The sequence below is a fragment of the Sus scrofa genome, chromosome 18 (assembly GCF_000003025.6).
Source record: "Sus scrofa isolate TJ Tabasco breed Duroc chromosome 18, Sscrofa11.1, whole genome shotgun sequence".
Taxonomy (NCBI): Eukaryota; Metazoa; Chordata; class Mammalia; order Artiodactyla; family Suidae; genus Sus; species Sus scrofa.
In genome coordinates this window covers 54,145,911-54,172,729 of record NC_010460.4, presented here as the reverse complement: position 1 = coordinate 54,172,729, position 26,819 = coordinate 54,145,911, and the positions used below count along the sequence as shown (strand labels likewise).

The window sequence follows — 26,819 nt, the reverse complement described above, 5'->3', positions numbered from 1 at the left end:
GCAACCATTCGTCTTTTCACTCTCTCCAAAGTCTCGCCTTTTCCAGAATGTCATGTCATTGGAATCAAACAGTATGTCGCCTTTTCCGATTGGCTTCTTTCAAGTAGTAATGTACATGGAAGTCTCCTCCATGTCTTTTCATGGCTTGATAGCTTATTTCTCTTTAGTGCTGTGCAGTATTCCACAGGCGGTGTGCACCGCAGGTTTGGCAGTTATAAATTACCAGAGTTTTGGCAGCTATGAAAGAAGCTTCTATAAATATCTGTGTGGAGGTTTTGAGTGGCATAGTTTTTAACTCCTTTTGGGAAAGTGCCAACCGTGCCGTTACCAGATCATATGCTAAGATTATATTTAGTTTTGTAAGCGACCGTCAGACTGCCTTCCAGAGGGGCTGCACCGCCTTGCGTTCCTGCCGGCAAATGGACGAGAAGTTCCTGCCGCTCCTCGAGATCATCAGCACTTGGTATTGTCAGTGTTCTGGATTCTGGCCATTGCACTAGGTCTGCCAGAGTCCGGGGGACTTTGGGAAAACCCCGATTCCTGGACCTCCTCACACTTAAGCATTCAGATTCAGTGGGTCTGGGTCAGGACTCAGGAGCTGCAGTTTTGGAAGCAGCAGTCCAGGGAACTCTGATGCAGTAGATCCGTGAGTCACGATTTGAGAAGAAGGGATGTCTGAGGGTAAACCTGCAAGGTGGTTCCTATCACGTATCATCTTGATCCTTTTTTTTTTTTTTTTTGTCTTTTTGCCATTTCTTGGGCCGCTCCCGCGGCATATGGAGGTTCCCAGGCTAGGGGTCTAATCGGAGCTGTAGCCACCGGCCTACGCCAGAGCCACAGCAACGTGGGATCCGAGCCGTGTCTGTGACCTACACCACAGCTCACGGCAACACTGGATCCTGAACCCACTGAGCAAGGCCAGGGATCAAACCCGCAACCTCAGCCATCACTGAGCCACGATGGGAACTCCTCATCTTGATCCTTTTAAAATGAAATGGCATTAAAGTTCTCCCAAATAATTTTTAATCAAAACTCAAGTCATATTTATAGCACCTCTCTTGGCTGGTTCCTGTGGGGTTTAGCTACAGACATCACCGTACTTGAGGCTTTTGCTCTACAAGTTCCCAAGGGGCCTTAAGCTTGTCAGGGAACTAAAAGAACACAGAATGGTCTAGAAAGACCCTTAAGACTTTATGACCGTGTGCTACATGGAACACAACTTGAGCAGTGGTGAGATGGACAAACCGCACATCAGCGGTCGATTTGTCCGTGTGACTGGCAGTCAACTCCTTCTTAAGGGGCAGTAGCTGCAGGAAGGGAGGTTTCAGGTGCCACCGACATGGTCCTCAAGACCCTCTTCTCCCATGCTGGTGATCAGATTCATGTATTTGTCTCTTTAATCTTAGTGACTCCCAAAGACAGGTTATCAACCATGGCATTTTAAAAATAAAAGAATTTCAAAGTTGGCTGTGCTGCTAACTGGAAAATGTACTTTAAAAAATGATTAGATTTATAGTTCGTTCTCTGATGAAGGGTATTTTTCTGTGTGTTTTTCTAAAGTGCATGTCAGACTGTCCGTTGCACAAGGATTGGAGTGCATAAAGGAGATACAGAAAATAGAGATATTTTACAAACAAAATGTCTTATTGTCCAGTGTTTCATCCTAATGATTACCATGGAGTGGAGCACAGGTCGTTTCTACACTTTTTTTTTTGTCTTTTTGCCATTTTTTGGGCCGCTCCCACAGCATATGGAGGTTCCCAGGCTAGGGGTCTAATCGGAGCTGTAGCCACCCGCCTACGCCAGAGCCACAGCAACGCGGCAACGCGGGATCTGAGCCGCGTCTGTGACCTACACCACAGCTCACAGCAATGCCGGATCCTTAACCCACTGAGCCAGGGCAGGGATCGAACCGGAAACCTCATGGTTCCTAGTCGGATTCGTTAACCACTGCGCCACAACGGGAACTCCATCTACACTTTTAACAAAAGAAATACACGTCCAGAAAAAAAATACCCAAAATATAAACATGTCACTTTGTAATTAAAAGTTTTTTTGTAATTCCTCTCCCTAGCCACGATGACTATTAAGTGTTTGGTGACTATTTCAGAAAAAAATAGAACTCACTGATGCATCTTTCTTCAGTTCCTATATACTCATGTCTAATTTTGTCCTAGTGGTATACAAAGCTATATATAATATTATGGTTTTAGAAGAAAACTAAACCTTAGACTTCAGTTGTCATAATGTAAATATTCTTTGTATGAGAATTTTTACCAAGTGATTACCTGTCTGCTTAGGTCTGTAGATGGATTTTGCCTCGTTTGATGCCTGTAGTTTCCCTCCTGACGCTGCTGCTTCTCCATGTGCCTCGTGGCCGCCCGTCTCTTTTTGGTGCTTCTGTGGTGCAGCTACTGATGACGAGTGGCCTCCTCACCACCATCCTTTGCTGTTGGGAGCAGGCGTTTTCAGCTCTCCTCATTGGCTGCTTTGAGCTCCATACTCCGCCAACTGAAAGGGTCTATTAGGAACATACCGAGGTACCTATGTGATGACAGTGGTAGGTCCTCCCCAGTCGGCCGAAATGCTGTTGACACATACTTTGAGTGAGTCCTTGAGGAAGAGGAAGTTCTCCACTGCGTTCCCTCCCTTACCCCTCAGGTTAATAGCGTGGGTTGATCTGATCAAAGTCGTACGTTCGATTAAGAAATAACGCAGAGGAAATTTAAATATAGGGGTAATTTGGAAAAGTTACGGTGAAATTAAAGATAGGTTGTTGCTAATATGTTTCCTTTTTTAATGGGAAAAGTCTGTGTTAGTTCCGGAAAGGATTGTGATCACCGGCAGGAGAGAGATACGTGTGGTTCCTCTCCCTATCACTGGATGGCGCTGTGGGCTCAGGAGCTGCTCTGGAAATAGGATCTCTTGGGTGGTTAGTTTATGTGCTGACATCTTTCTGGAGAAGGCTTTTTATATTCATTCTAGTGTTTGTAATTGCACTTGTTATTTGTTGCCAAGTACACATTAAAATTTATATTGTGTTTATTAGGACATTTGAATCTGCATGCAACAGATTAAAAAATATGTATTTTTTCTTTATAATGTAAAACCTCAGTTTAACTTTATTTTAACCCTATTGTTGAATTAACTGCTTTCCATTTGATAACCTTCCTCCTCAGGCCTCTGGAGTAGTGGTTAGGAGCGAGCCGGACTGCAGAGATTTAAATCCTCAGTGTCAGCTAAGTAGCTGAGGCCCTTGGGCAGGGCTTGAGGTGGGCTCTCTGCCTTAGTTTCCTCATTCATTAAATGGGGATATCAGCAATCCCCTGGATTGTCATGAAGATTAAAATGAGTTTATATAGGAGTTCCTGATGTGGCTCAGTGGATTAAGAACCCGACTGGTATCCATGAGGATGCAGGTTTGATCCCTTAAGGATCTGGCATTGCTGTGAGCTGTGGTGCAGGTCGCAGATGTGGCTCGGATCTGGTGTTGCTGTGGCCGTGGTGTGGGCCGGCAGCTGCAGCTCTGATTGGCCCCCTGGCCTGGGAACTTCCATATGCCGTGGGTGTGGCCCTACAAAAATGAGCTTATGTATAAAAAGTGACTGCAGCAGTGCTCAGTGCCTAGTCAGCACTAAATAAGTGTTAGCTTTTATTCTCACTTTGTCGCTGTTACTGTTGTCTTCCCTTTTTTGGTTCTTTTTCCTTCAACCACCCTCTGCGGCACTTTCACCTATCAACACACTCCTTAGCCCTGCATTTACTGATATACACGCATGTTGGTTGCAGCAGTGACTGATTTTTTTTTTTACCCAAAGCCTTTAATTTTTTAAGGTATAGTTGATTTACAGTATTGTGCCAATTTACTCAAAGCCTTTACTTTTGAGGACCTCTTGCAATTATTTAGACCATAAACGTTAAAAAAAAAAGTCTTACTTTGCTTTTTTTTTTAAGTTGAGGGAATGTACATGTTAAAATGCCTCAACCAAAATTAAGTTAAAAATACTGATGACCTATTGCTTATTGTAGATATGCCGCCGAGTCCCGTGCATGCTCGCTGGTGCCTCAGACTAGACGGAGAGCAGAGTCAGCTCCTTGGCATCCAGGAGGTGCTTCTTTGCTAGTAAGCTGTAGTACAAGCCTGAGAATTTTGAGTAAACATCCTTTTGCCCACCCCGAGGTCTTCTGCTAAAAGAACACAGTTACTCTTGAGGTAATGAGGTCTAAGCTTTTAGCATGAAATCGGTGAAAATCAATGCACTGATTCATCAATACACAGGAATCAGTGCAGCTGGTACATGATACTGAAGACAGGTAAAAATTCTGTTTATTTCCCAAATGTTTTGGTTTTGTTTTTTAATTGTGGTTTTTTGTTTTTTGTTTTTTTGGTTTTTTTTTGTCTTTTTAGGGCCGCGCCCACAGCATATGGAGGTTCCCAGGCTAGGGGTCTAATCGGAGCTACAGCTGCCTGCCTACGCCAGAACCACAGCAACTCCAGATGCAAGCTGCAAGTGCGACCTACACCCCAGCTCATGGCGATGCTGAATCCTTAACCCACTGAGCAAGGCCAGGGATCGAACCCTGAACCTCATGGTTCCTAGTCGGATTTGTTTCTGCTGCTCCTCGACGGGAACTGTTTTTGTTTTTTATACTATCACAAACTCCGCTTGACTTTATCTGCAGTGTTTCCTGAGCTCTTCCATGTTCACCTGAGAATGTCTCCCGTACAAAGGAGGGTGTGGAAAGTTAGAGATGATCAGTAGTGACAGTATTTGGAGTCTACTCAGCCCCAAACTGACACTGAGAGCAAATCTAAGCGGACTCTCGCTTGCTCTCACGCTCTCTCTTTTTTTTACGGCTGCACCTGCAGCATATGGAGGTTTCCAGACTAGGGGTCGAGTCAGAGCTGCAGCTGATGCCTATGCCCACAGCCACAGCAACCCTGGATCTGAGCTGTATCCGTGCCGCATCTGTGACCTGTGCCACAGCTCGCAGCGCTGGATCCTTGACCCACTGAGCAAAGCCAGGGATCGTACCTGCATCCTCACAGAGACTACGTCGGGTTCTTAACCTGCGGAGCCACAATGGGAATCCTTCTTTTTCTTCTTAAAACATCATCCCTTTCTCCCATGTTACCTCAAAACTTGCTTTATGTCCTTTTGTTTTTTTTTCTTTCTGTCCCTTTCTCCCTCCCTCCCTTCCTTCTTGTCATTCTTTCTATTTCTTTAATCTATTTCTTTTCTTGCTACTATAAAAATGACTTCATTCTCATTCTGGGGCTAGAAGTCCAAATATTTGTTATTCTTTAGTCTCTTGAAAAAAAAAAAAAAGACCAGTGACCAAGCCAAAGTAGGGCTGAGACTAAAAACAAACTTACTGGGTGGTAGAGGAGGAAAGAGAGAATTTTAAAAGTGATGCATTGAGAGAGACGCCTGACAAATGCTTATATTGCCCCTTCTTTTTGCTGGTGATGGTTTCTGCTAGGAAAATGTCTAGAAATACAAACTCCACTGTTTTAGGAACTTCCATTGGTTTGCATTCTTTCTCAAAATTTGTCTTTGACGTTTGTTCTTGAGACCTTGGAAGTGGTTTGGGGAAAGTGCTTTTCTTCTAGTGTGTAGGACTGTGACACTCATGCCCCAAGGGAAGCGGGTGAGAAATAATAGCGTGATTGTCTTTGGAAGCACAGACCTGTGTATCAGGGCAGCCTAAGCAGCAGTCATCTGTGAGTGAACCCACGTAATGTGACATGAAAGGGAATTTTCCTGACCACGGTCCTATCTTGTTTCATGTTCAGACATTCTTATCGATAGAGTCCTTTAATCAGAGGTTTGTCTTGTGTAGGCATTTTTCTGCCCAGGTTCCCAAGATTTCCATCAAATATCCATATAAGGTCTTCAGGCAAACCAAAAAAACCTTCATCGTTTTGAGAAGCAGTGATGATTTTACCCTTAGAACTAACAATTCTCAGTTTTTATAATTTGTTTCTTAAGAATAATTCTTAAGAATTAAATAATATTCTTCTAAAATATTCATTGTGCTAACTGCTCAATTTATGACTTGAAATCTGTTACAATGCTCTTTTTTACTTAAATAACACAATGGTTAGAAAAGGGAGAAAAAGGAATCTAAAGACGGCGTTTCAGTTTGTTCGACAGTGTTGAATTTAGGCCTGTCCTTTGTTTTTTAATTATCAAGCGAGCACAGTGGCTTGCTTGGCTTTTTTCCCTTTGTTATCATCTAGGAGTTTTTTTGAAAAGAGTATGATTGTAAACTAGGAGTTTCAACATCCAATGCTCAAGTATGCCAGGCAGGTAATTAAAGTGAGTGGACTAACCCAAACGAAACACAGTAGGAAACAGTGGTGGATATGGGCCAAGAGCCCACCTCCTATCTGAGAACACACTGCTCAGTACAGCCAGCTGCTGCCACGTGGGGTTGTGGTCCCAAGGGATGAGTGTGCTTGTGAATGTTTAACCAATTTTCTTAAAGAAAAAGCTGTGATTCATAGCATTCGCCAGTCCTCGTGGTGTAAATATTCCCGCATAGCTCATTTCTAGCCTCTAATGTGATTGTTACTGCGTGTGTTTGGAAGAGATTTAACCGTTGGCTCTCTGAGCCAGTCTAAGCCATTTCCACCACGCAGCTAGCTCAGAGTAGCCAGATTTGCAATTTCTGAAGCACAAAATTTGAATTTTTATGTAAAACCTTTCCATTTTGGAAATGCCATGTAGGCCAAACAGAACACATTAAGGAACTGAATCAGGCTCATTGAGCTGCCCACTTACAACCTCTGGAGTGAAACTGCTAATACTTGTCTTAAAACTCTTATTAGAAATCAATTTTTGCTAACTTCATAATTAAACTGCAGATGTTTAATCATTGTTTGCTCTGGTATTTTTCTAAACCAATAGTGTTTTAATGTGTGTAATATCCATAAAAGGTAAAAAATTTGCTGTTCAGAAATTCTTCTTTGACTAACAAAAACAATGAATATACTTGGAATTTCTTAGGCTGACTACCCTGGTTTGCCGTCTGTGGGAGTTGTTTCTCCTAGATGGATTATTTGCATCCCTGAAGGATGGAGAACACCAATCTACTTAATAGAAATTACTGAATCGTTGTGTCATAGAACCCTGTATCTGCTCTTCAGCCTGTGTCTGCTTGGCTAGTGTGACTTTTTTTAATGATATTTTTTCATTCTTCTTCTTTTGGAGTATTTTCAAAGCATTACAACATCGTTCTTAAGTCACAAACAGGACCATGAGGAGGTCAGTGATGTTGAGACTGAGACTCAGGCCCGTTGACTTGGCATCCAGATTTCTTTCCACCAGACTGCCGAGGATGTCAAAAAGATTCAAGGCCTCTGCCCTCTTCAGAACTGTCTAGCCCTCCAGTTGCGGTTAAGGAGTAGGAGGAGGATGTGGCTACGGGAGGGATCATTGTCTGATGAATATGAGAACTGACACAACAAAGCAGAATGACTCCTTGAGGGCGCTATCATATTACAGACTTCCAGCATAGAAAAACATACTTGTGGACATGTTAGAATGCAGATCATATGCAAATGTGCAGAATTAGGGACATGCGAGAAGATGGGTACCCGATCCAGTGCATCATCAAAGACTGATGATTCTGTTGGTGTACCTTTGAGGTCTCTTAGAGGTGATGTTGAAAAGCCCAAACTTGTCTACAATTTGCAGCTTAGACCTTAAAGGCCGTCCCGCCTGTGGTGCGTGCCGACTGTGATGGAAGCTAGTGAGATCCCCTAATCAGTTCTCTTGATTTTAATCTGTGGGGAGATGTATTTGAGAAGAGAGGAGAGACTGGCTGAGTGTTTGTGTAAATATAATGAAATATTCGCATCGTTTCTGTTCCCGTGCGGTGACTCCCAAATTAGTCAAGGAGACTGTTACACTTGCCACAGCGTTTTGTGTGGGTTGGGGGGAGGAGGGGGCGAGAACGTGCTTGTCATGCAAACCTGGAGCTAAGTCCCCTGGGCCTGCTTCCAGTCACACGGCCGCCCCCACCTCTCCCGTCCCTGGGCTTCGGCCTGATTCCTCTGAGTCCCCTCGCTAGACTCTCTTCGGTGAGGGCAGAAAAATCTGTCTCTTTTCATCGCTGTATTCCCAGCACCTCGCACACTGCCTGAACAAAGTAATCACTCAATAAATATTGGCTGGATGAAAAAATGAAATGTAAATTCAAGCTTTTTTCCACTTACAAACAAAACAAAATTAGTATATGAAGTAGAGAATGGGTTTTCTTTCTTTCGCTGTTCTTAGAGTTGTTTTTTCCATCTCCGGGTTGGTTTGTGTTAATCGGCAAGGCCGTCCTTGGCCTTGCCTACCTGAGTTTGTCACAGGAATTTTTGCTCGAAGTGTAGCGGCGTAATACATGCTTTGCCTGCTGAATCATTTGGTCACTGACATGATTTCTTGTCCTAGTCCACACCTGGCTTAGCGCCTTTCCCCAGAACTCCCGTGAGGCCACTCCAAAAAGAGTCACCGGTAAGGAACTTGAGGGTGTCCTGCATTCTGCTGAGTCTCCTCCGTGATTCTGGGAACGCTTCCACAGCCGCTCAGGAGAGCAGTGCCATGTGCGGTGGCCAGACAGGAAGCATCATCAGATTCACCTTTCATTCTCGGCTTTGAGTCACTCAGAATGATCAGATGTAGGCGGAGCGTGTAAGCTGGTTAATTTTGTTCTCATGCCAGGGCTTGCTTTATAAGCTGCTGTTATATTTAGGGTGGTTTTATATAGTTCTCTGACTTAAAGGTTCTAGGAAAATGCCTCCCCTGATTATAAAATCTTTCTCCCATGAACTTGGGAAAATGCCTGAAATTCCACTAAGAAAGATTCATTCCTTTAGCTCGAAGGCTTTTGGGGCTTCATTAATTTTCTATTAAAGTCTGCAACCCTGGAAAAGGTAACATCATCCACAGTCTTCATTTGACACCATTTTTGGTGATCTCAGTGTGCATTCCGACTACTGTTCTGTCTCTTTCCTCCTTTGACTGCCAAACGTAATATATTATTTGTATTTGAGGTTTCTGCTTCCTACTCGCTTTCCTTAACCCTTTGCATTATGATGGCCACTCCGGTTCCTCTACTGATACTGCTAATTTCCTTGTTTTGGCATTCAAAATTAAGCTTCAAGCGAATATATAAAAATACAAGAAAATTCCCATTAAGTATAAAAATCAAGACATAAAAGTAAGTATAATCCCAAGCGTATGCCGTCCTCTTCATCTCCTGGACATGAGAAACTCTATATTCAGGAGAAAATGCAGAAGGTTTTTCTCGTAATATTGAGATGGGGGAGGCTTTCTTTTGTTATTGAGGCAAAGTTTATTTTTAATATTAGTTTCCGGTGTATAGCATAGTGATTCAGAATTGTTATAGATGATACTCCATTTATCGTTACTATAAAGTATTGGCTCTAGTTCCTGTGCTGTACAATATATCCTGTAGCCTCTTTGTTTTATACATAGTAGTTTGTACCTCTTAATCCCCTGGTCTTACCTGGTCCCTCCCCCGTCTCCCTCTCCCCACGGGGAACCACTAGTTTTTTCTCTCTATCTCTGGATTGGTTTATTTTTTATTAGACTCACCAAATTAAAAACATTTTTAGTAATAACATACAGTATTTGTCTTTCTCTGTATGGCTTATTTCACTAAGCGCAGTACCCTCTAGGTTCATCCATGTCGTTTGTTGCAAATGGCAAAATTTCATTCTTTTTTATGGCTGAGCGGTATTCAAGGCTGATTTCCTTTTTTTGAGTTCAGAGTTCTCACTCGCATCCTCCTCGGCCTCACTTGGGCTCTCTGCCATACGTCGGACCCTCTTCCTTTTGCCCCCCTCCTCGGGCCCCTTCCTTTTTGATCATTCTTCTGCTTTATACGCTGCACTTTCCCCCACTCCTTTATTGCCTTTGTTCTCGCTCTAATTACCCAGCATTGTCATCTACCTCAGTGACTTCAGCCTTGTATTAATTTTCTTTTGCTGCATAAAAAATAAAAATATAGCTTAAAATAACAAAAGTTATCATCTCATAGTTTTCACGAGTGAGGAGTCCGGGAAAGGCTGGACCCTCTGCTCCGGTCTTAAAAGGCTGTAACCAAGGTATCTATTGGATTGCAACTTTCCCTGGGGGCTCGGAGTCCTTTTCCAAACTCATTCAGCTCGTTGGCAGTTCCTTGTGGGGGCAGAGCCCATGGAGGCTCTGTCTTCCAGGCAAGCAGGAGCATGTCTCTCAACTTCACCTTCTTTTGAAAGTTCTTCTGATTAGATCAGGCCCACCCAACACAGTCACCTTTTGATTAACTCAGAGGCAACTGATTATTAACCTACCCATGGAGCTGCCACCCATCAAAGGGGAAGGGACTAGACGGGGTGCATTCAGCCAGAGATGGGAATCTCGGTGGCCTTAGAATCCTGCCTCCCACAGGCCTCTAAACAGCCACCAAACAGTCACTGGCTGTTACTCACCACCATCCAGGCTCCAACTGTTGGATTTTCAACCAGCCACAGACGTCGTCTCCGCCTGGACATTCCAACCACACGTTTAAATCAGCATACGCCCCTCTTTCTCACAAACAGACAAGCAAGCATATTCAGTTTATTTCTTCCCCAAGGAAGCCCTTTCTACAAGTAAATGCTCATTTTTTTAGGAGCCAGGCTGAAAACATTAACATCTTTTTGGTACCTTTTTTTCTGTTCTGTACCAGTCTGTTCCCAGGTCTGCAGTGTCTTCCTTCAGTTGTCTCTCAGATTCGCCATTTCTTCTCCTCTCACGGCATCCATACCTTAGAGAAACCTGTGCAAACTGGCCTGTCTCCTTGTGGGGAAGGTGAACAGTCTGAGAAATGCATGCTGTGTGCTGTATCCTGTACCTGCATAATTTCATGCCTTTCTGCATGTGGATAACCTATTGAACAGTGTTCAAGAAGCAGTGACAAAAGGTCACCAGGTCATAAAGGCAGAGGTGATAAGAACTAGAGGAAAAATGTGGCAAAATAGAGAATTGGAGAAGGTGTACGTTGCTCTAGCGTAACTAAAGTGTGCGGTGCTCCTCCCCACATGAGCCACGACTTCCAGCAGAAGAAGGGAGCAACGAAGGGGCTCCGCGGGTCAGCGGGAGCCAGCCCTCATTCCCACGCGTGCGCTGCCTGGTGTTCCCTCGTGGAGCCTCTTGGTGCTCTTGTTACAGACGCGCCCGCCCCTGTTCCGAGACCAGTTCTGCCCTAAGGAAAGAGTTACTCTTCTCTCTGCACATCCATGAATCTTTTGCATAATCGTATACTCGCTTTTGCATCAAGGAGGCTTGACTCCCGAAGATTCTCTTGTTCTAAAGCCACGTGTGTCTCTTTCCTCACCCTGAATGTGGGTTCTCAGGCCCTGCCATTGCTCTCTCGCTCAGCCTCTGTGTGTACCCGTTTGGTGAACGGGGAAGGATGGACGAAGCTGTTCTGTGTGATGCCAGCGGGCAGAGCCAGGGCTAAGGAGGGGGCACATCTCGGCCCATCATTCTGTTCTACGAGGAGGCCTTCTATGTTCTCCTCGTCTGTGGGGATTACATCCAACTTTCATCTTTTTTACTTGAAAGCTTTCTTCATGAAGATTCTCCTCCCGATTTAGAGGAAAGCTGTCTCATTCCTTCCCTGAGTCACTGGCTTCACTGGTAATGACGGAGCGCCTGCAGTGTGCCGCAGACTGTGCTCCTGCTGCTGGCAAGAGAGCACCAAAGAAACTGGGCCAGTCCTTTCCCTCACAGCGCTTCCATTCCACTGGCGGACAGAGGGATAGATGAGGAAATGACCCTCTGAGCGAGTGAGAGACGACGCCCCTGAGCGATGGTACTTGAAATCATCACCTCTTCACTGGCCCTGTCTCTCTTGTCCTCTTGCATCTTGCTTAAGACTCCACACTTTCTTTTCATAAGGCCGCATCTGTGGCATATGGAAGATTCCAGGCTAGGGGTTGAATCAGAGCTGCAGCTGCCAGCCTGCACCACAGTGATGCCAGATCTGGGCCGCATTTGTGACCTTTGCTGCAGCTTGCAGCAACACGGGATCCTTAACCCACTGAGTTAGGCCAGGGATTGAGCCTGCGTTCTCATGGACACTGTGAAGGGTTCTTAACCTGCTGAACCACAGTGGGAACTCCCAAGACTCCATATTTTAAGTGAATTTCTGGTTTTTCCCCTATCTTCAGAAATAAAACTTCTGTCTTACTTTATTGCTTTATTTATTTATTTTTTGTCTTTTTGCCTTTTCTTGAGCTGCTCCCGCGGCATATGGAGGGTCCCAGGCTGGGGGTCTAATCGGAGCTGTAGCCACTGGCGGATGCCAGAGCCACAGCAACGCGGGATCCGAGCCGCGTCTGTGACCCACACCGCAGCTCACGGCAACGCCGGATCCTCAACCCACTGAACAAGGGCAGGGATTGAACTCGCAACCTCATGGTTCCTAGTCGGATTCGTTAACCACTGCGCCACGACGGGAACTCCCTTTATTGCTTTATTGATGTTGCATCTTCGTGATCATTTGTGATTTCCTGGTCATGACATCTAATGCCTCGTTTCAGTTTTCATTTCCATCAGTTAGTTAATTCATTAAAAAAGAAAACCTCGCACTTTTCCATCTCGACTGTGACTTTGCCCACAGCGTTTCTTTCATATGGAAGGTTCTTTTGCTGAAGTTTGCATGGCTAAACTCCCTTTACTGAATGCACTGCTCAAATGTCACTTTTCATCTCTTCGTAATGTTTTAAGAAAAGTCTCTCGTGGAACTGATTACTTCATTTTGAGTTAGAGATTTTAATCTTCTTGAGAGATGAAACTGTTTCATTGGCTTTGGGCTCTTCCATGGCACCTGACAGAATGCTTAGCATGTAATGAGAGCCTATCAAATGTCTGCTAAATGCCTGAAGGAAGCAGTAAACACAAGTGACGTGTCCTTAGAACTTCTTTTAAAAACTGGGGTTGTAGAACGTGTAGTATTTTATTCTAAAGAGATGTATATTCTGAAGAGTTAAGTTGTTTAGGATGTAGAACCATATTTGAAGAAGACCTTTGAAACCGAAGACATGCCATCACATTAAATAAATAAATCATGTTATTAAATGTTACTTTTCTATGTTTTCACTTACTCATCACATTCTTTTTTTAGTTGTTCATCACCAATTTTTGAGTCAAATGACTGACTGGGTCAGTGGTTCATGGTAAGAAATATGTTTGATGTATTATCCTAAACATGCTTTTGAAATCCTGTCTCCCTTTGCTGTCTGGTATTACTTTCTGGCATTCGATATCCAGTTTTCTCATATGTCTGATTTGCATTCAGATGGATTGGGGAAATTATTCTGAGTACAGTGCAAATATTTTTTCCTTTTGAATTCAGTATATAAAGTAAATATCAATATAATTTGACTGTTGTTAGTGAGAATTCATAGGAATGTTAATGCGTATTCCTTTCTTAATTTAAAAATTGCTGCAAGGAGAAGGATATGATAATATGTTTTCCTTTGCTAAGTAAATAAAAGTAGAGAATTAAAATTTATATAAAAGCTCTACTGGTTTTTCAGTGTTTACAGGTAAAATGTTTATAGTTTGAAGTTTATTTCTAATTGCATTGGAATAGCAGCCAAGACATAGTTGCGGCAAAGCAGAAATCTTTGATTGAGTACTGCTTTAAGGTCAAATTTATCTATAGAGGTTTACTTGAAAAGGATGCTCAATTACTGTTTTCTTTTTTACTAAGTAGAACAGTCCTATAGAACTTGTTGAGGATCAAGGCCACTCAGCAATCTTAAGGAGTCTGATTCTGCATGTAATTTAGTGCAGAGTGCCAGAATCCCGAGTAGCTGGGTTCCGGTCCTGGCTTGCCATTTACTAGGTACGTAACCCTGGGCACATTGCTGACCTGATCCGTGCCTCAGTTTTCTCATCTGTAAAATAGGTTCATTAGAACATCTCTCTCAGATACCTGCCACGAGGAGTAAATGAGATATTTCACATAAAATGCTTAGTACAAAATTTAGCTTTTATCATTAGTAAATACTAGAAACATAAAATGATAAATGTAGTATGAATAGGTAGAATTCTTTTTTTTTCTATTTATTTATTTATTTATTTATTTATTTATTTATTTTTCCCCACTGTACAGCATGGAGACCAAGTTCCTCTTACATGTATACATTTTTCCCCCCACCCTTTGTTCTGTTGCAATATGAGTATCTAGACATAGTTCTCAATGCTACTCAGCAGGATCTCCTTGTAAATCTATTCTAAGTTGTATCTCCCAATCCCTCCCACTCCCTCCCTGTCCTGTGGGGCAGCCACAAGTCTATTCTCCCAGTCCATGATTTTCTTTTCTGTGGAGATGTTCATTTGTGCTGGATATTAGATTCCAGTTATAAGTGGTATCATATGGTATTTGTCTTTGTCTTTCTGGCTCATTTCACTCAGTATGAGATTCTCTAGTTCCATCCATGTTGCTGCAAATGGCATTATGTCATCCTTTTTTATGGCTGAGTAGTATTCCATTGTGTATATATACCACATCTTCCGAATCCAATCATCTGTCGATGGACATTTGGGTTGTTTCCATGTCCTGGCTATTGTGAATAGTGCTGCAATGAACATGTGGGTGCATGTGTCTCTAATAAGTAGAGTTTTGTCTAGATATATGCTCAAGAGTGGGATTGCAGGGTCATATGGAAGTTCTATGTATAGATTTCTAAGGGATCTCCAAACTGTTCTCCGTAGTGGCTGTACCAGTTTACATTCTCCCTGGCTTGGTTCTCCCATCTGTAAAATGCGCCTTGTAATATCTGCCTGTGGGAGCTAGTTTGTTTGCTTTCACTTCCTGCCTCCTTATCCTTCATGTAAGAGTCAGGTTGTCCTGACTCTGGAAATCCCTGGCTTCCCATGACACTTAGGATGGTGTCTCAGATCCTCACCCAGGCCTGCAGGACCCAGAGGATCTGGCCCTTAATCCACTGAGGGAGGCCAGGGATGGAACCCGCATCCTCATGGATGCTAGTCGTGTTCGCTAACCACTAAGCCACGACGGGAGCTCCTCCAAGTATCAGGTTAAATGCAGTGTCTTCAAAGAGGCCTTTACTAACCTGCTAGTCTAGAAGAGTCCTCTGCGTGATTGTTTCATTTTCTTCATATTAATGATCATTTTTTGAGTATTTTCTTGTTTTATGTGTTATCGTACCGTACACTAGGATGTGAGTTTCATGCAAGTGCGACCGTCTCTGTCTTGCTCACAGCCATATCCCTGTGCCTGGAACAGTTCCTGGCACATAGTAGGTGCAGTATGAAGATTTTTGAATAATTGAGTGCATGAATGAGGTTCTCATCAGCACTGAAATAAATATTAGTTCCTTGTCTTTACCGTATGCTCCTCTTCTCTTTGTGCTTTCTCGTAAGACTGGAACAGAAAATATAAACATCAGGCTGGAGCATCCCACAGTGCCACAAAGGAAGGAAGTGCTAAAAACAAAACAAACAATGGAGTTCCCGTCGTGGCTCAGCAGTTAACGAATCTGACCAGCATCCATGAGGATGCAGGTTCGATCCCTGGCCCTGCTCAGTGGGTTAAGGACCCGGCGTTGCTGTGAGCTGTGGTATAGGTTGCAGAGGTGCCTCGGATCCTGTGTTACTGTGGCTGCGGTGTAGCCCAGCAGCTACAGTTCTCATTGGACCCCTAGCCTGGGAACCTCCGTATGCTGTGGGTGCGGCCCTAAAAAGCAAAAACAAAACAAAACAAAACGAAACAAAAACCTCTCTGGGGACTCTGTGAACAGGACTCAGGAGCCTGCTGAGGAGCTCTCAGTGGCCAAAACTGGAATGATTTCAACAATAAAATACAGTAGCATTGCATTATAGCCTAAAGTAGAAAATAAATACCCATGAGTCCGTGCTGGTAAAAATAAATGATTAAATAAACAAACACGAAAGAAGAGTGAGAAATCTCCTGGAAGAACCCAGATCATTTGTGTAGACAGTGTCCTCACGAAGGAGCAGTGTAACTCCCTCCGTCTGAAGTGCGGGACGTGCGTGGGGGTTCCTTCCAGAGAGTGCAGTGTGGACGGGTGGGGGCGAGTGATTTTACGGTGGGGAAACCTGTTCAGCGCTCCCTCGCCAGCTGATCAAGGTCAGTGCCAATGGGGACCAATCTCATTGATGATATGTGCCTTTGGTAGGAGGTGTTCAACAGGGCACTTTTGTTGTCTTCCTTCCCCAAACTCACAACCCAGCTCATTATGAGAAAAACATTACAAAAAGTCCCAGTTGAGGAACCTTCTACAAAATACTTGAGCTATGTTGTACTATTCAATACTTCGAGATGGTTAGAAGCAAGGGACGCATTGTAAACTGTAACAGCCAAGAGGAGCCTGAGGAGGTGACAACGAGACGTAGCGGGGTGGGTACCCCGGACGAGGATTCGGGGAGCGAAGAAGGATGTTTACGTAAAGTCTAAGGACATCTGAACATATGGAATTTATTAATAATTCACCAATACTTGTTTTTAATTGTAAATAGGATGACATTGATGTGAGATGTTAGTGATAGGAGCTTGAGGTGGCCTTTATGGAAACTCTCTGTACTATCTTGGTATTTTTTTCTGTAAATCTAAAACTGTTCTGAAATAAAAACTTAAAAAGAATTTTGTGAACATTTCCCCATATGATGCTGTATTCTTCTGTTGCATCCTTTTAAGTGCCTACTTTGTGTTCCATCATATACACAAAGTTTACTAAACCTATCCCCGATTTGGGGGTGTTTAAATTGATGCTGGTGATTTGAACCTGTGTTGTTGAGCATACCTGTGATTAGGAGAAGGCTTGTTTTTGACATGGTGACTTAGCTCCTTTTTTTTTTTTAGTCTTATGATAGCTTCTCTAATTTTCTCTCTCCCTCTTTCATATCCTCGGGGGGATGACTTTATTTTTTTTATTATTATTATTATTATTTTTTTTTATTTTCCCACTGTACAGCAAGGGGGTCAGGTTATCCTTACATGTATACATTGTAATTACAGTTTTTCCCCCACCCTTTCTTCTGTTGCAACATGAGTATCTAGACATAGTTCTCAATGCTATTCAGCAGGATCTCCTTGTAAATCTATTCTAAGTTGTGTCTGATAAGCCCAAGCTCCCGATCTCTCCCACTCCCTCCCCCTCCCATCAGGCAGCCACAAGTCTCTTCTCCAAGTCCATGATTTTCTTTTCTGAGGAGATGTTCATTTGTGCTGGATATTAGATTCCAGTTATAAGTGATATCATATGGTATTTGTCTTTGTCTTTCTGGCTCATTTCACTCAGTATGAGATTCTCTAGTTCCATCCATGTTGCTGCAAATGGCATTATATCATCCTTTTTTATGGCTGAGTAGTATTCCATTGTGTATATATACCACATCTTCCGAATCCAATCATCTGTTGATGGACATTTGGATTATTTCCATGTCCTGGCTATTGTGAATAGAGCTGCAATGAACATGTGGGTGCATGTGTCTCTTTTAAGTAGAGCTTTGTCCGGATAGATGCCCAAGAGTGGGATTGCAGGGTCATATGGAAGTTCTATGTATAGATTTCTAAGGGATCTCCAAACTGTTCTCCATAGTGGCTGTACCAGTTTACATTCCCACCAGCAGTGCAGGAGGGTTCCCTTTTCTCCACAGCCGGGGGGATGACTTTAAATACCATCTATGTGCTGGTGACTGCAGCCCCGTTGATTGTCTCACAGGCATCTCCCATTCAACACGTTTCAAGGTGGACTCTTATTTTCTTCCCCTTCAGCTGGTTTTTCTCTCTGAAGACTTTCTGTGAATGCCTTCAGAGCTTGCCCACACACTCAGCCAGAAATCTGGGAGTTAGGTTTGTCTCCTACCCCATCCTATCTGCTATCCCTCGCCCGAATAATTGTTTTTGCTTGTTTTAGGGCCGCACCCACTGCATATAGAAGTTCCCAAGCTAGGGGTTGCGTTGGAGCTGCAGTTGCTGGCCTGTGCCACAGTCACAGCGACGCAGGATCCGAGCTGCGTCTGCGACCTACACCACAGCTCACGGCAATGCTGGATCCCTGACCCACCGAACGGGGCCGAGGATTGAACCTGTGTCCTCATGAATACCAGTTGGATTCATTTCCACTGCGCCACAAAGGGAACTTCCCGTATAATTTTTCACAAGTTCTGTCCATTCTCATTCTAAAACACATGTTAAATCCACTAGTTTTTCCATTTCCACCACCACCACTAGCAACCTATTCTGAGCTGTTAGCAACTTATCCTAGACCATTGGATTATGCAGTAACTGGTCCCCTTTCTCTCTTGCCTCTTTTCAGTTTATTCTTTGGGTATAATTGCAGATGCAGTGGGAAACCCTGTGAGTTTTAAGTAGAAGGATGCCATGATTTGATTTGTGATTTTAAAATGATCATCTGAAAGATGTGCAAAGAAAGACTCTTTACCTAATTACCTGTGATCTGGCCTCTGTAGGCCTCTCCAATTTCATTTCCTGTCTCTTTCTCGCCACGCTTCAGTTACATTGGTCTACTTTCAGTTTTTTTTTTCTTTTCTTCCTGTATGCCAGTCTCTTTCCTGCCTCTGGGCTTTCAGACATGTTATTCTCTCTCTCCCTTTTTTTTTTTTTTTTTTTTTTTTTTAAGTGTTCCTCCATCTCCTCTCCCCATGGCAGTTCCCATAACTGTTTGTTTAGTTGTCTTCTCCACTATTCTTAAGTCCAAAGGGGGCAGGACTTTATCTTTTTCATTTACTTTTGTATAGCCAGTACCTAGCATAATGCCTTACTCAAAGCGACACTCAGTATTTCTTAAATAAATAAATAGTAATTGCTGTTTTCATTCACGCTTTAAAAAATATTAGTGTGCAAGTTCTATTTTAGGTGCTGTGAGTACATACACAGGGTTTATTTTGCCCTGAAATAGTTCCCAATTTAAAAACAGTTATTAAGTAATATTGTAGCATAGAGGAGAGCCCTGTAGTTGGAATGAGGTTCTGACACTAGCCAGCTATGTGACCTCAGAGAAAGTATTTACCTTTTCTGTTCAGTTATTTACCCATCCGTAATATTAAGGAGTTTGACTAGGGTTTCCCAAAGCTTTGGTTCTCAAATCTGTGGACAATTAATGGTGCGTGGTTTAAATTATTTGTTCCTTGGCTCCAACCTGATTCAGTAGGATCGGGTGGGGTCCTCGAATTCCCCAGGCAATTAATTGTGATGCACCACTAGGCTTAGGAACTACTGATTTAGGTCTTTCTAGCTTTACTGTCTTATAATTCTAATTGTACCACATGGCAGACCATGTAAGTGCAGCAGGAATCAGGCAAATTTAGGTGTTGTATTTGTTCAGGGGCAGGGAAGGTATTTTCTTTGCTTGGGTGATGGGAGACTTAACGAAAAGGCAATGTTGGTGGACTTTGAAGGATGGATGCAAGATTGGGGCCTAGTCTAGTTTGATTAGGTGCCAGAATACATGCAGGGAAGCAAAAGGGAGAACAGTTACCCATTTCGACGCAATGGGCTCTGCTTCCAGTCTTATTTTTCCCATTTTACCTGTGATACTTGACTGTCCTTTTCTAGATGACAAATTGTGTCACTGTGGCTTGAGCTTCTTTTGGTAGAAATCAAGCGTGTGACAGACACCATGGGCTGCTTTGGGAAATAACTGGGCATGTTCTTCCTCAAGCCTTTTCGGCTCTGAGATCCACTCTGACCACCCCATTGGTTTTCTGGTTAGACACGAAGAATATCAGGACCCACTCTGTTATCTAAAATAATAATTTTGCTGTCAGAATGATTATTATTAAACCAAAGTTGGCTTTTTTGTTTAGATGAAACCATGCAAAGGCAACATTCTGAGTAAATTATATAGCATCCACATGATGAAATAATGAGCCTAAGTTTAGGGGTGAAACTAATGATCTAATGCAATATTTAGAATGGGTATACAGTATGTAGTTATTAACCTAAAAGTCACATCCTGCATTCTTTTGATTTGTGGAAAATTTGTCATTAATTGCCAGGAAGCCTCTGATTTTTCATACATAATCACATCATTGCTGTTGACTTTCTCCCCCTTTTCCTGCCTTAAAATACATCTTTGTAAATAGTAGATTACTTTCAGATCTGTAATTCCCCTTTGAAACACTGGGTTGCTAAATTTAGCCATGTTGCTCTCTTTTTTAAAATAGATCCCCCCCCCCCCGCCTCTGAGTAGTTGCTGGCAAATCCCACTTTGTTTTTGGATGGCAAGTGGTGTAAAATCTTGTTTAACCTTTCTGCCCAGTGGGGCGTGCTAGTCCTGCAGTGCTCTTTGTTGTGTGGAGAAAAGGGGTATGCCGTGCCATTTGGGAACAGTCCATGTGAAGGATTCCGAGCCTTCCTTCAAACCCACCCTATAAATGGGGCTACTTTTATTAAGATAGCTGTCAAAGACAGCTTATCAAGGCAGCATCAAAGGCAGAGAAGTCAAAATCGAGAAGAAAGAAAGAATGAGGTAGTGGGCAAGAAAGGAGGCAGCCAGGCTGACCCCCCCCGCCCCGCGCCTAGCATCCAGGCCACGCCTCCCCCTGGCACCCACCTCTGATCAGTCTAGGAGGTACAGGTTAACCACCCGGTCATGCAGCCGTGGCTGCTGTTGTTGGCCTGTTGACTGTCATTTGACTTTGAAATTAGAAAGGTGGGAATACCAAGCCTCCTGTGGCTTTTGGCTTGCAGAGAATTACCTGTACCAAAGTGAAGTCTTGGCCTCCCTTAGCAGAGAACTCCTTAAAGAGTGACTTGCACTAGGATTTTTGAAAGGAACAACCCCTCCTCACAGCAAAGCCAGGTCAAAGAGGTACCCTTCTTAGAGTGAAAACTGACCTGAGAAAAAGTTCCCAGTTTCAGGAAGAGCCTTTATGGGAAAATGCTGTTGCATCCCTGCTATCGTTTACCTGTTACATTGTTAAGAAAAAGTGAGAGTTGGAGGACCGACCTTGGAAACACACTTAAGACCATTTACTCTTTGGCAAACTGTGTTCTGTGTTCATGTTTCCTAGGGTGGCATAGAGTCCTGCCTCTGCTTCAGCCAGGCCACTTGGGGCATTATCTGCTTACGTATTATTCATGTATTTGGTTTGATACAGGAGTTATGATTTGTTCAAAAAAGATTCGGACGTGATCGGATTAGACCGAATGCCCAAGATTTTACAGAGGAGGTGTCTGCAAGTCAGTGTCGTTAAGTTACGAACTTACAGTCACGCAGTTAGAGGCTGACAGAAGTTAGGAACCATGCATCTGGACTTCCCGTCCAGGACATTTTCACTGCAAAATGTCGATTTGATTTTCTGTTTTGAAAGACACAGGAGTAATCTGTGGAATGGTGATTAGCACCAGGCAGCCCCAGGCAGCCCTGGAACGCTCCATGGTTCAAATGCCCACGACCAGATGGAGGTCCAGCAGTGGATGACTCAGAGCCTATTAGTTTTGCCACCTGGGCAGCACAGCCAAACCAGCTGCCATAAGGCAGTTCCAATTTCAGCAGAGCAGTAAATGAACACAAAAGTGAGTGTGCATCCGAAGAAAAACGTAAAGGGGAATGGCTGCTACAGCAAGGAGATTCATCCAGGCCGAGCCCCTCTGACAGCCCTCGTGGGAGACATGGCTGCCGTGCCAGGTGGAAGGATAACAGGTTGTAGCATCAAGCCCTGAAAAACCACCCCTTGAGTTGCTCCAGAGCCAGTCTCAGTGTGGGATGTGCGATGTGCTGGCTGGGTAGATTCCTGATGACAGGTGATGATATGGAGTGGGAAAAGCCAGCCCATGTCGCATCATGATTAGGCTGTGAGGCTGGAAGATTTATTCTGGAAGTTATGAAAATTTGTTATTAGGTCACCTCCGTACCATAGTTCTGGGCCCTGGGTGGTAGGGATAGTCCTTGGAACATAAGCTCTTTGTGGCGGATCACCAGGAATCAAGTCATTATCCTCATTTGGAATCGAACTATTACAGGTTTTCAGTGTCTGCATAGGAAATACCGCAAGAGTCAGAGGTTGACCGTGTAGTTTAGATGAGCCCTTTAATAGGTCTGTGGTTCTTGAAAGCTGAATTACGTCCAACAGTGAGGATGTGGGCCTAGGACCAAGGTGAGAAAAGTATAGTAATTTTTGTTTAAATGAGATGATTCACTAATGAATAAAAAAAGTTAAATAATCTTGATTCTCTGGGTCAGTAAGAATGCTTTGGGCAACAAGTAAAAGAAAACTTGACTAAATTGAAAAAATGGAAGTTTATTATTATTATTTCCTGTTATGAGAACTTTAGAGGAATGTGGCTCCTGACTCGGTTTACCTGCTCAGTGACGATACAGACTCTTTTCGTGTCATCCTGATGGAAAGTAGAGGGAAAAGGGAACACGCTAGTTGCTTTGATGCTAAAGGCTGGACCAGGGTTCCATCTGCTGGGTCAACCTCTGCCTTCAGATGATCTTTCCAGGAGCTGAATGGGTTCGTGTTCATATTTCTCAATTGACCATTATTCAGTACTTAGACTCACGCAATATTGTAATATTGCTCTTTTCTTTGTATGATGAAAGTGTGGCTGCCTGCATATTTTCTAACAAAACAGCACAGTTTTCTCTCTTTTTTCTTTCTGCAATGACATGAATGAAATCAAATGAGAATGTTTCTATTACGTCTCTTCTGTTTATGAATATAGATAAACTAGCTGTTTTTTTTTTTTTTTTCTGGCAGGTGGCATGTTTGACCCAGGTAGCTGCTAATTATCTTATTGGCCAAAAAGAAGCTCAGCGTTGGGGCACAGCTCATGGCAGTATTGTTCCTTACCAGGTAAGAGAACAGCAATGTAAGACTGGCCTATCAGAATCTGCAGTTTTGTATGATATGAGTTTGAGAAATGATTTCTTTTTTTTTTTTAAACTTTCAGCATGTCCTGTCATAGATCTTTGTCTGATTATAACAAGGTTCTTCTGTTGTTCACTTTAAATTCTGTGTTTTGCACATTTTTCTTCATGAGAAGATTAGTAACAGGACACTTAAATGGATCAAAAGAACTTGCTGAAAATGAGAGACTTTTTGACTCATATGATGATTTGCTTTTTTTATCCACTCCAGAGAGGCACTGATTGTAGTCATTTTATGAAGCAAGGTTTGTTTGCCATGTCAATTATAAACCAAATGCTACCTACCCCAGCTGACAATAATCCTCACAGGGTTGCAGAAAAATGAGAATTTGCGTGTGACAGATCTTCATTTTTGGAGCAAAGCAGATGGTTCAGGAACTGCTGTTCTTTATTAAGTGTCTAAACTTGTCCTTAGAAATTCTTGACTTTGGCTAGTTTGAATGAATATGTGAGGAAACTGTGATCTTTCAAAAATAAAAACAAAAACTTTAGCTCTTCCTCCAAACCCCTCAAGTTTGCTTAGGCACCTTGTGCCATATCTCCTTGTACTTACTATGTGTTTGTCTTATTTCTGTGCTGTGTTGTAAGCCTGAGAGTAGAGGTATCTTCTTCACTGTTGTAGCCCTTCTCACTTCCGGAAGGAGTACATATGAGGTACTGTATAAATGCCTGTTGAATAAAGGAGTGGATTTTACTGTTGTCATTTCAGTGCTCGTGCTCTTAACAGAACATAAAAAGTCAGCATTTTCCATTTGCCAGGAAATACATCAACACTGCTACTCATGCTTTTTGTTTTAAGAACATTATATCCTAGGGCAAAACTAGTTTTATTTACATTTTTTAATATACAGATTTGGGAAGGCAGTGATCCAATGTGAACCTAGAACTCTTCTCTGTTTCCATTTATGGTCCCTTTAAATTTGAGGTGTTCCTCTGAGTTCTCCGTAGAGTTGCTTTTTGATACATTCAGTTAATCTTTTGGCATAATTACAGCTGTGGAGGCATTTTCTCTAGTGCTTTCCCTCTTTTCTCCAACAGTGGTTTTATGACCCCATTAGTGACATTTTGCTTCCTCATTTCTTAGCCCTTTGTGGCTGATCCTACACTGCCAGCAAGACCTGCCTCCCTTTTTCCCAGAAGTCTTCTTCTTGAACTAGAGATCATCATAGTCAGCCTTATTTTCCAGGGAAGGAATCTGACACCTAGATTGGATAGGTGATCCAATCTGAGCTCCGAGCTTCTCATCTTTGTTGGATGTTCTTTTAGTTCGTGCTGCCTTTGACAGAGGATGCTGCGATTTCAGTTCCCTTTGACTCCACTGCCCTCCGCTCCCCCTTCAGACTTGCTCCCAGCTAAGGGGTCTCACCAGCTCATTCATGGTCGTCAGCTACAATGGGAGTCCCTCTCAAGGGCATGGTAACAGAGGGCAGTGCTGGACCCCACAGCATCCGTCTCAGGGGTGGAGCCGGAAGGCTCTGCGGGATGATCCCAACCCACGTCGCGGAGCGAGATGTTCTCGATGTTCACGTAGAATGTTTAGAGTCTGTTTTTTGCTTACTTTGAAAAAGGAGGATGTCTTTTAAATACATCTTGTGTGCTCTCCCGCCTGGGTGTTTATATTGAGGGCTCTGACATCTTGGGTGTCCTCTCAATTATTTCCCTTTGAGGTGAAGAGAAATTTAGAATTTTTGGCTTTTATTAGTGTATGTAAAAAAAAATCTGGGAGACTCTGTGTGTGTGTTTGTCTCTCTTCTTTGGAGAGAGAAATGTGCTTTTCCTTCTCGAATTGTCCTGGTCACATAAAATGGATACTGTGCTTATTTGACTGGTTGATTGCAACTTTATAATCTGTAAGAAATAAGAGAAGAGCTACTAGGGTCTTTCCTCAGAAGCCCGGAATTAATTTGTTTCCCCTTGGTGGAGAAATGGTGCAGCACTGTGATTAAGGAACACATGCAGATTTAGCTTGAATGAAACGAGCATGCCAAGATGGATCCTAGATATGCTGGTAGACCCTAGTCTGTTTTCAATTTTTAAAATAGATTTGGGACATAGTTTTATGGGTGAATTCTAGGATACTTGTAATTCAGTTTTCCATAATAATTACGGCTTTGCAGCTAATCTGAGTTGTCTGAGTTTTAAGCCGAAAGCCTCATGGAAGACCCTGATGGTCTCAGGAGTGGGTCAAGGTGCCCAGCTCACTTTCCCCATTGTTACTGAACCCTATCGGGAGGACCGTGGGCCTTGAGTGCATGGAATGTAAGTTCTTGAAAAATAGTGATCCTTGATTGTGTGTTATTTTGTATACATGCAATTCTTAGCTTCGTGGATTGACTTTCCACTTGTGTTCTTTCCTCCCTGTCCTTTGTCTGCCATCTTCTTAATTCAACCAAGGAGACAGAGTTGAGCTCAGCGTTTTGCTCCTTGTTGAACACCTTGTTGGATGCTTTTCCGAGAATTCAGATTTTTAAAAAAAACTTTTCATTTCAGTGCTTCTTTTGTTCCCATTTTCAGTGGATTTTGCCCCTAGCCCGAGGGGTCGGTAATGACATAACGTTCATGCTCATATTTTTTTTTTTTTTATCTTTTTGTCTTTTGTTGTTGTTGCTATTTCTTTGGGCCGCTCCCTCGGCATATGGAGGTTCCCAGACTAGGGGTTGAATCGGAGCTGTAGCCACCGGCCTACGCCAGAGCCACAGCAACGCGGGATCCGAGCCGCGTCTGCAACCTACACCACAGCTCACGGCAACGCCGGATCTTTAACCCACTGAGCAAGGGCAGGGCATGTTCATATTTTTAATGCATTGGTATTAGGTCAGTGTTTCTCAACCCTCCAAACAATTACATTTATTAAAACAGGAGTCTTTTAGGAATGGAAGAGGAGAGTGAAGAGAAAGCAGTTAGCCAGTTTTCAAAAAGAGTATATTTTATTAGATTTATTAGTATATGTGCAGTTGCGAGTGGGACCACTCCCCCTTTAGGTATAGGAGTAGTACGGTAATCCCTTAGTTGCATTGCGCGGATATTCCAAAACTCTCTCCCAAAGTCCTTCAGCATTCTGGGAGCCTATTTTTCTGTTCTCTGTTTCCTGGCCTCATGACCCATGCTGATCTCCGCCTCTCTCCAGTGTTACAGAAGATCCATTCACAAACACCCTGAACGCGAAGGAAGCTCTCCTGAATATTTTGAAGAAAAGTGGAGGGCTTTTTTTTTTTTATAGATGAAATGGATACGGTCTCTGATAGGCGTTCTCCCCTTTCTTACCATAGCCTTTGGCCAATACTGGGGAATTTCACTGTTATGAAGAACATAAGAGCCCCCCGTCTTCTGTTCCTCATTCTCTCCCTTCTTTTCGGCTTTTCTCCTTTTCAAGAGACGTCATCCGTCCAGTCATACACAGAGTCGTCACATTCTCTGTTGCTGCGCAGATCTTTGGGGGACTTCCTCTCCCCTAAATGCTTAACAGTTCTCTGTTTATGTAAAGATAGTCCCTTCCTCGCGGGCGTGCTGGTGTGTGCATCTAAGAGAAGCCTACCTAGCTCTGTCTGCCTTCCTGGTAGGACCCTCTCCCCGAGGCCATGCCCCCTGCAGCAGGACTCGAGGGAGCTCGCAGAGTTCCGTGTGTTCCTTCGGTGGCACTGTTGCCCCCGCAGTCGATGTAAACTGCCCAAGGGACTAGCCCGGAGAATGAGACCGCAACCACAACCATCCCCGCTTGAGAGGCCGCCAGAAGGACGCTCATCGCTCCTCACACATTGGCCTCCACCACCCGCAGGACTCCAAGCCTTCCGGGCCGTCTGCCATCACCTGGACGCTGACTCCCGCCCGGCTCTGTTCCTCTTCCTGTGACCCCAGCCATCAGCCTTGGTGGTCTAAC

General features: G+C 43.4%; 1 protein-coding gene across 1 annotated transcript in view; it reads left to right on the top strand.

Moving 5' to 3' along the window:
- Positions 1-26,819, top strand: part of SUGCT (succinyl-CoA:glutarate-CoA transferase) — a 643,685-nt gene that overhangs the window by 110,543 nt on the left and 506,323 nt on the right. Inside the window, exon 9 of the mRNA XM_021078652.1 lies at positions 22,773-22,868. Coding sequence (XP_020934311.1) covers positions 22,773-22,868 — 96 coding nt within the window. The remainder of the gene's footprint in view (positions 1-22,772; positions 22,869-26,819) is intronic.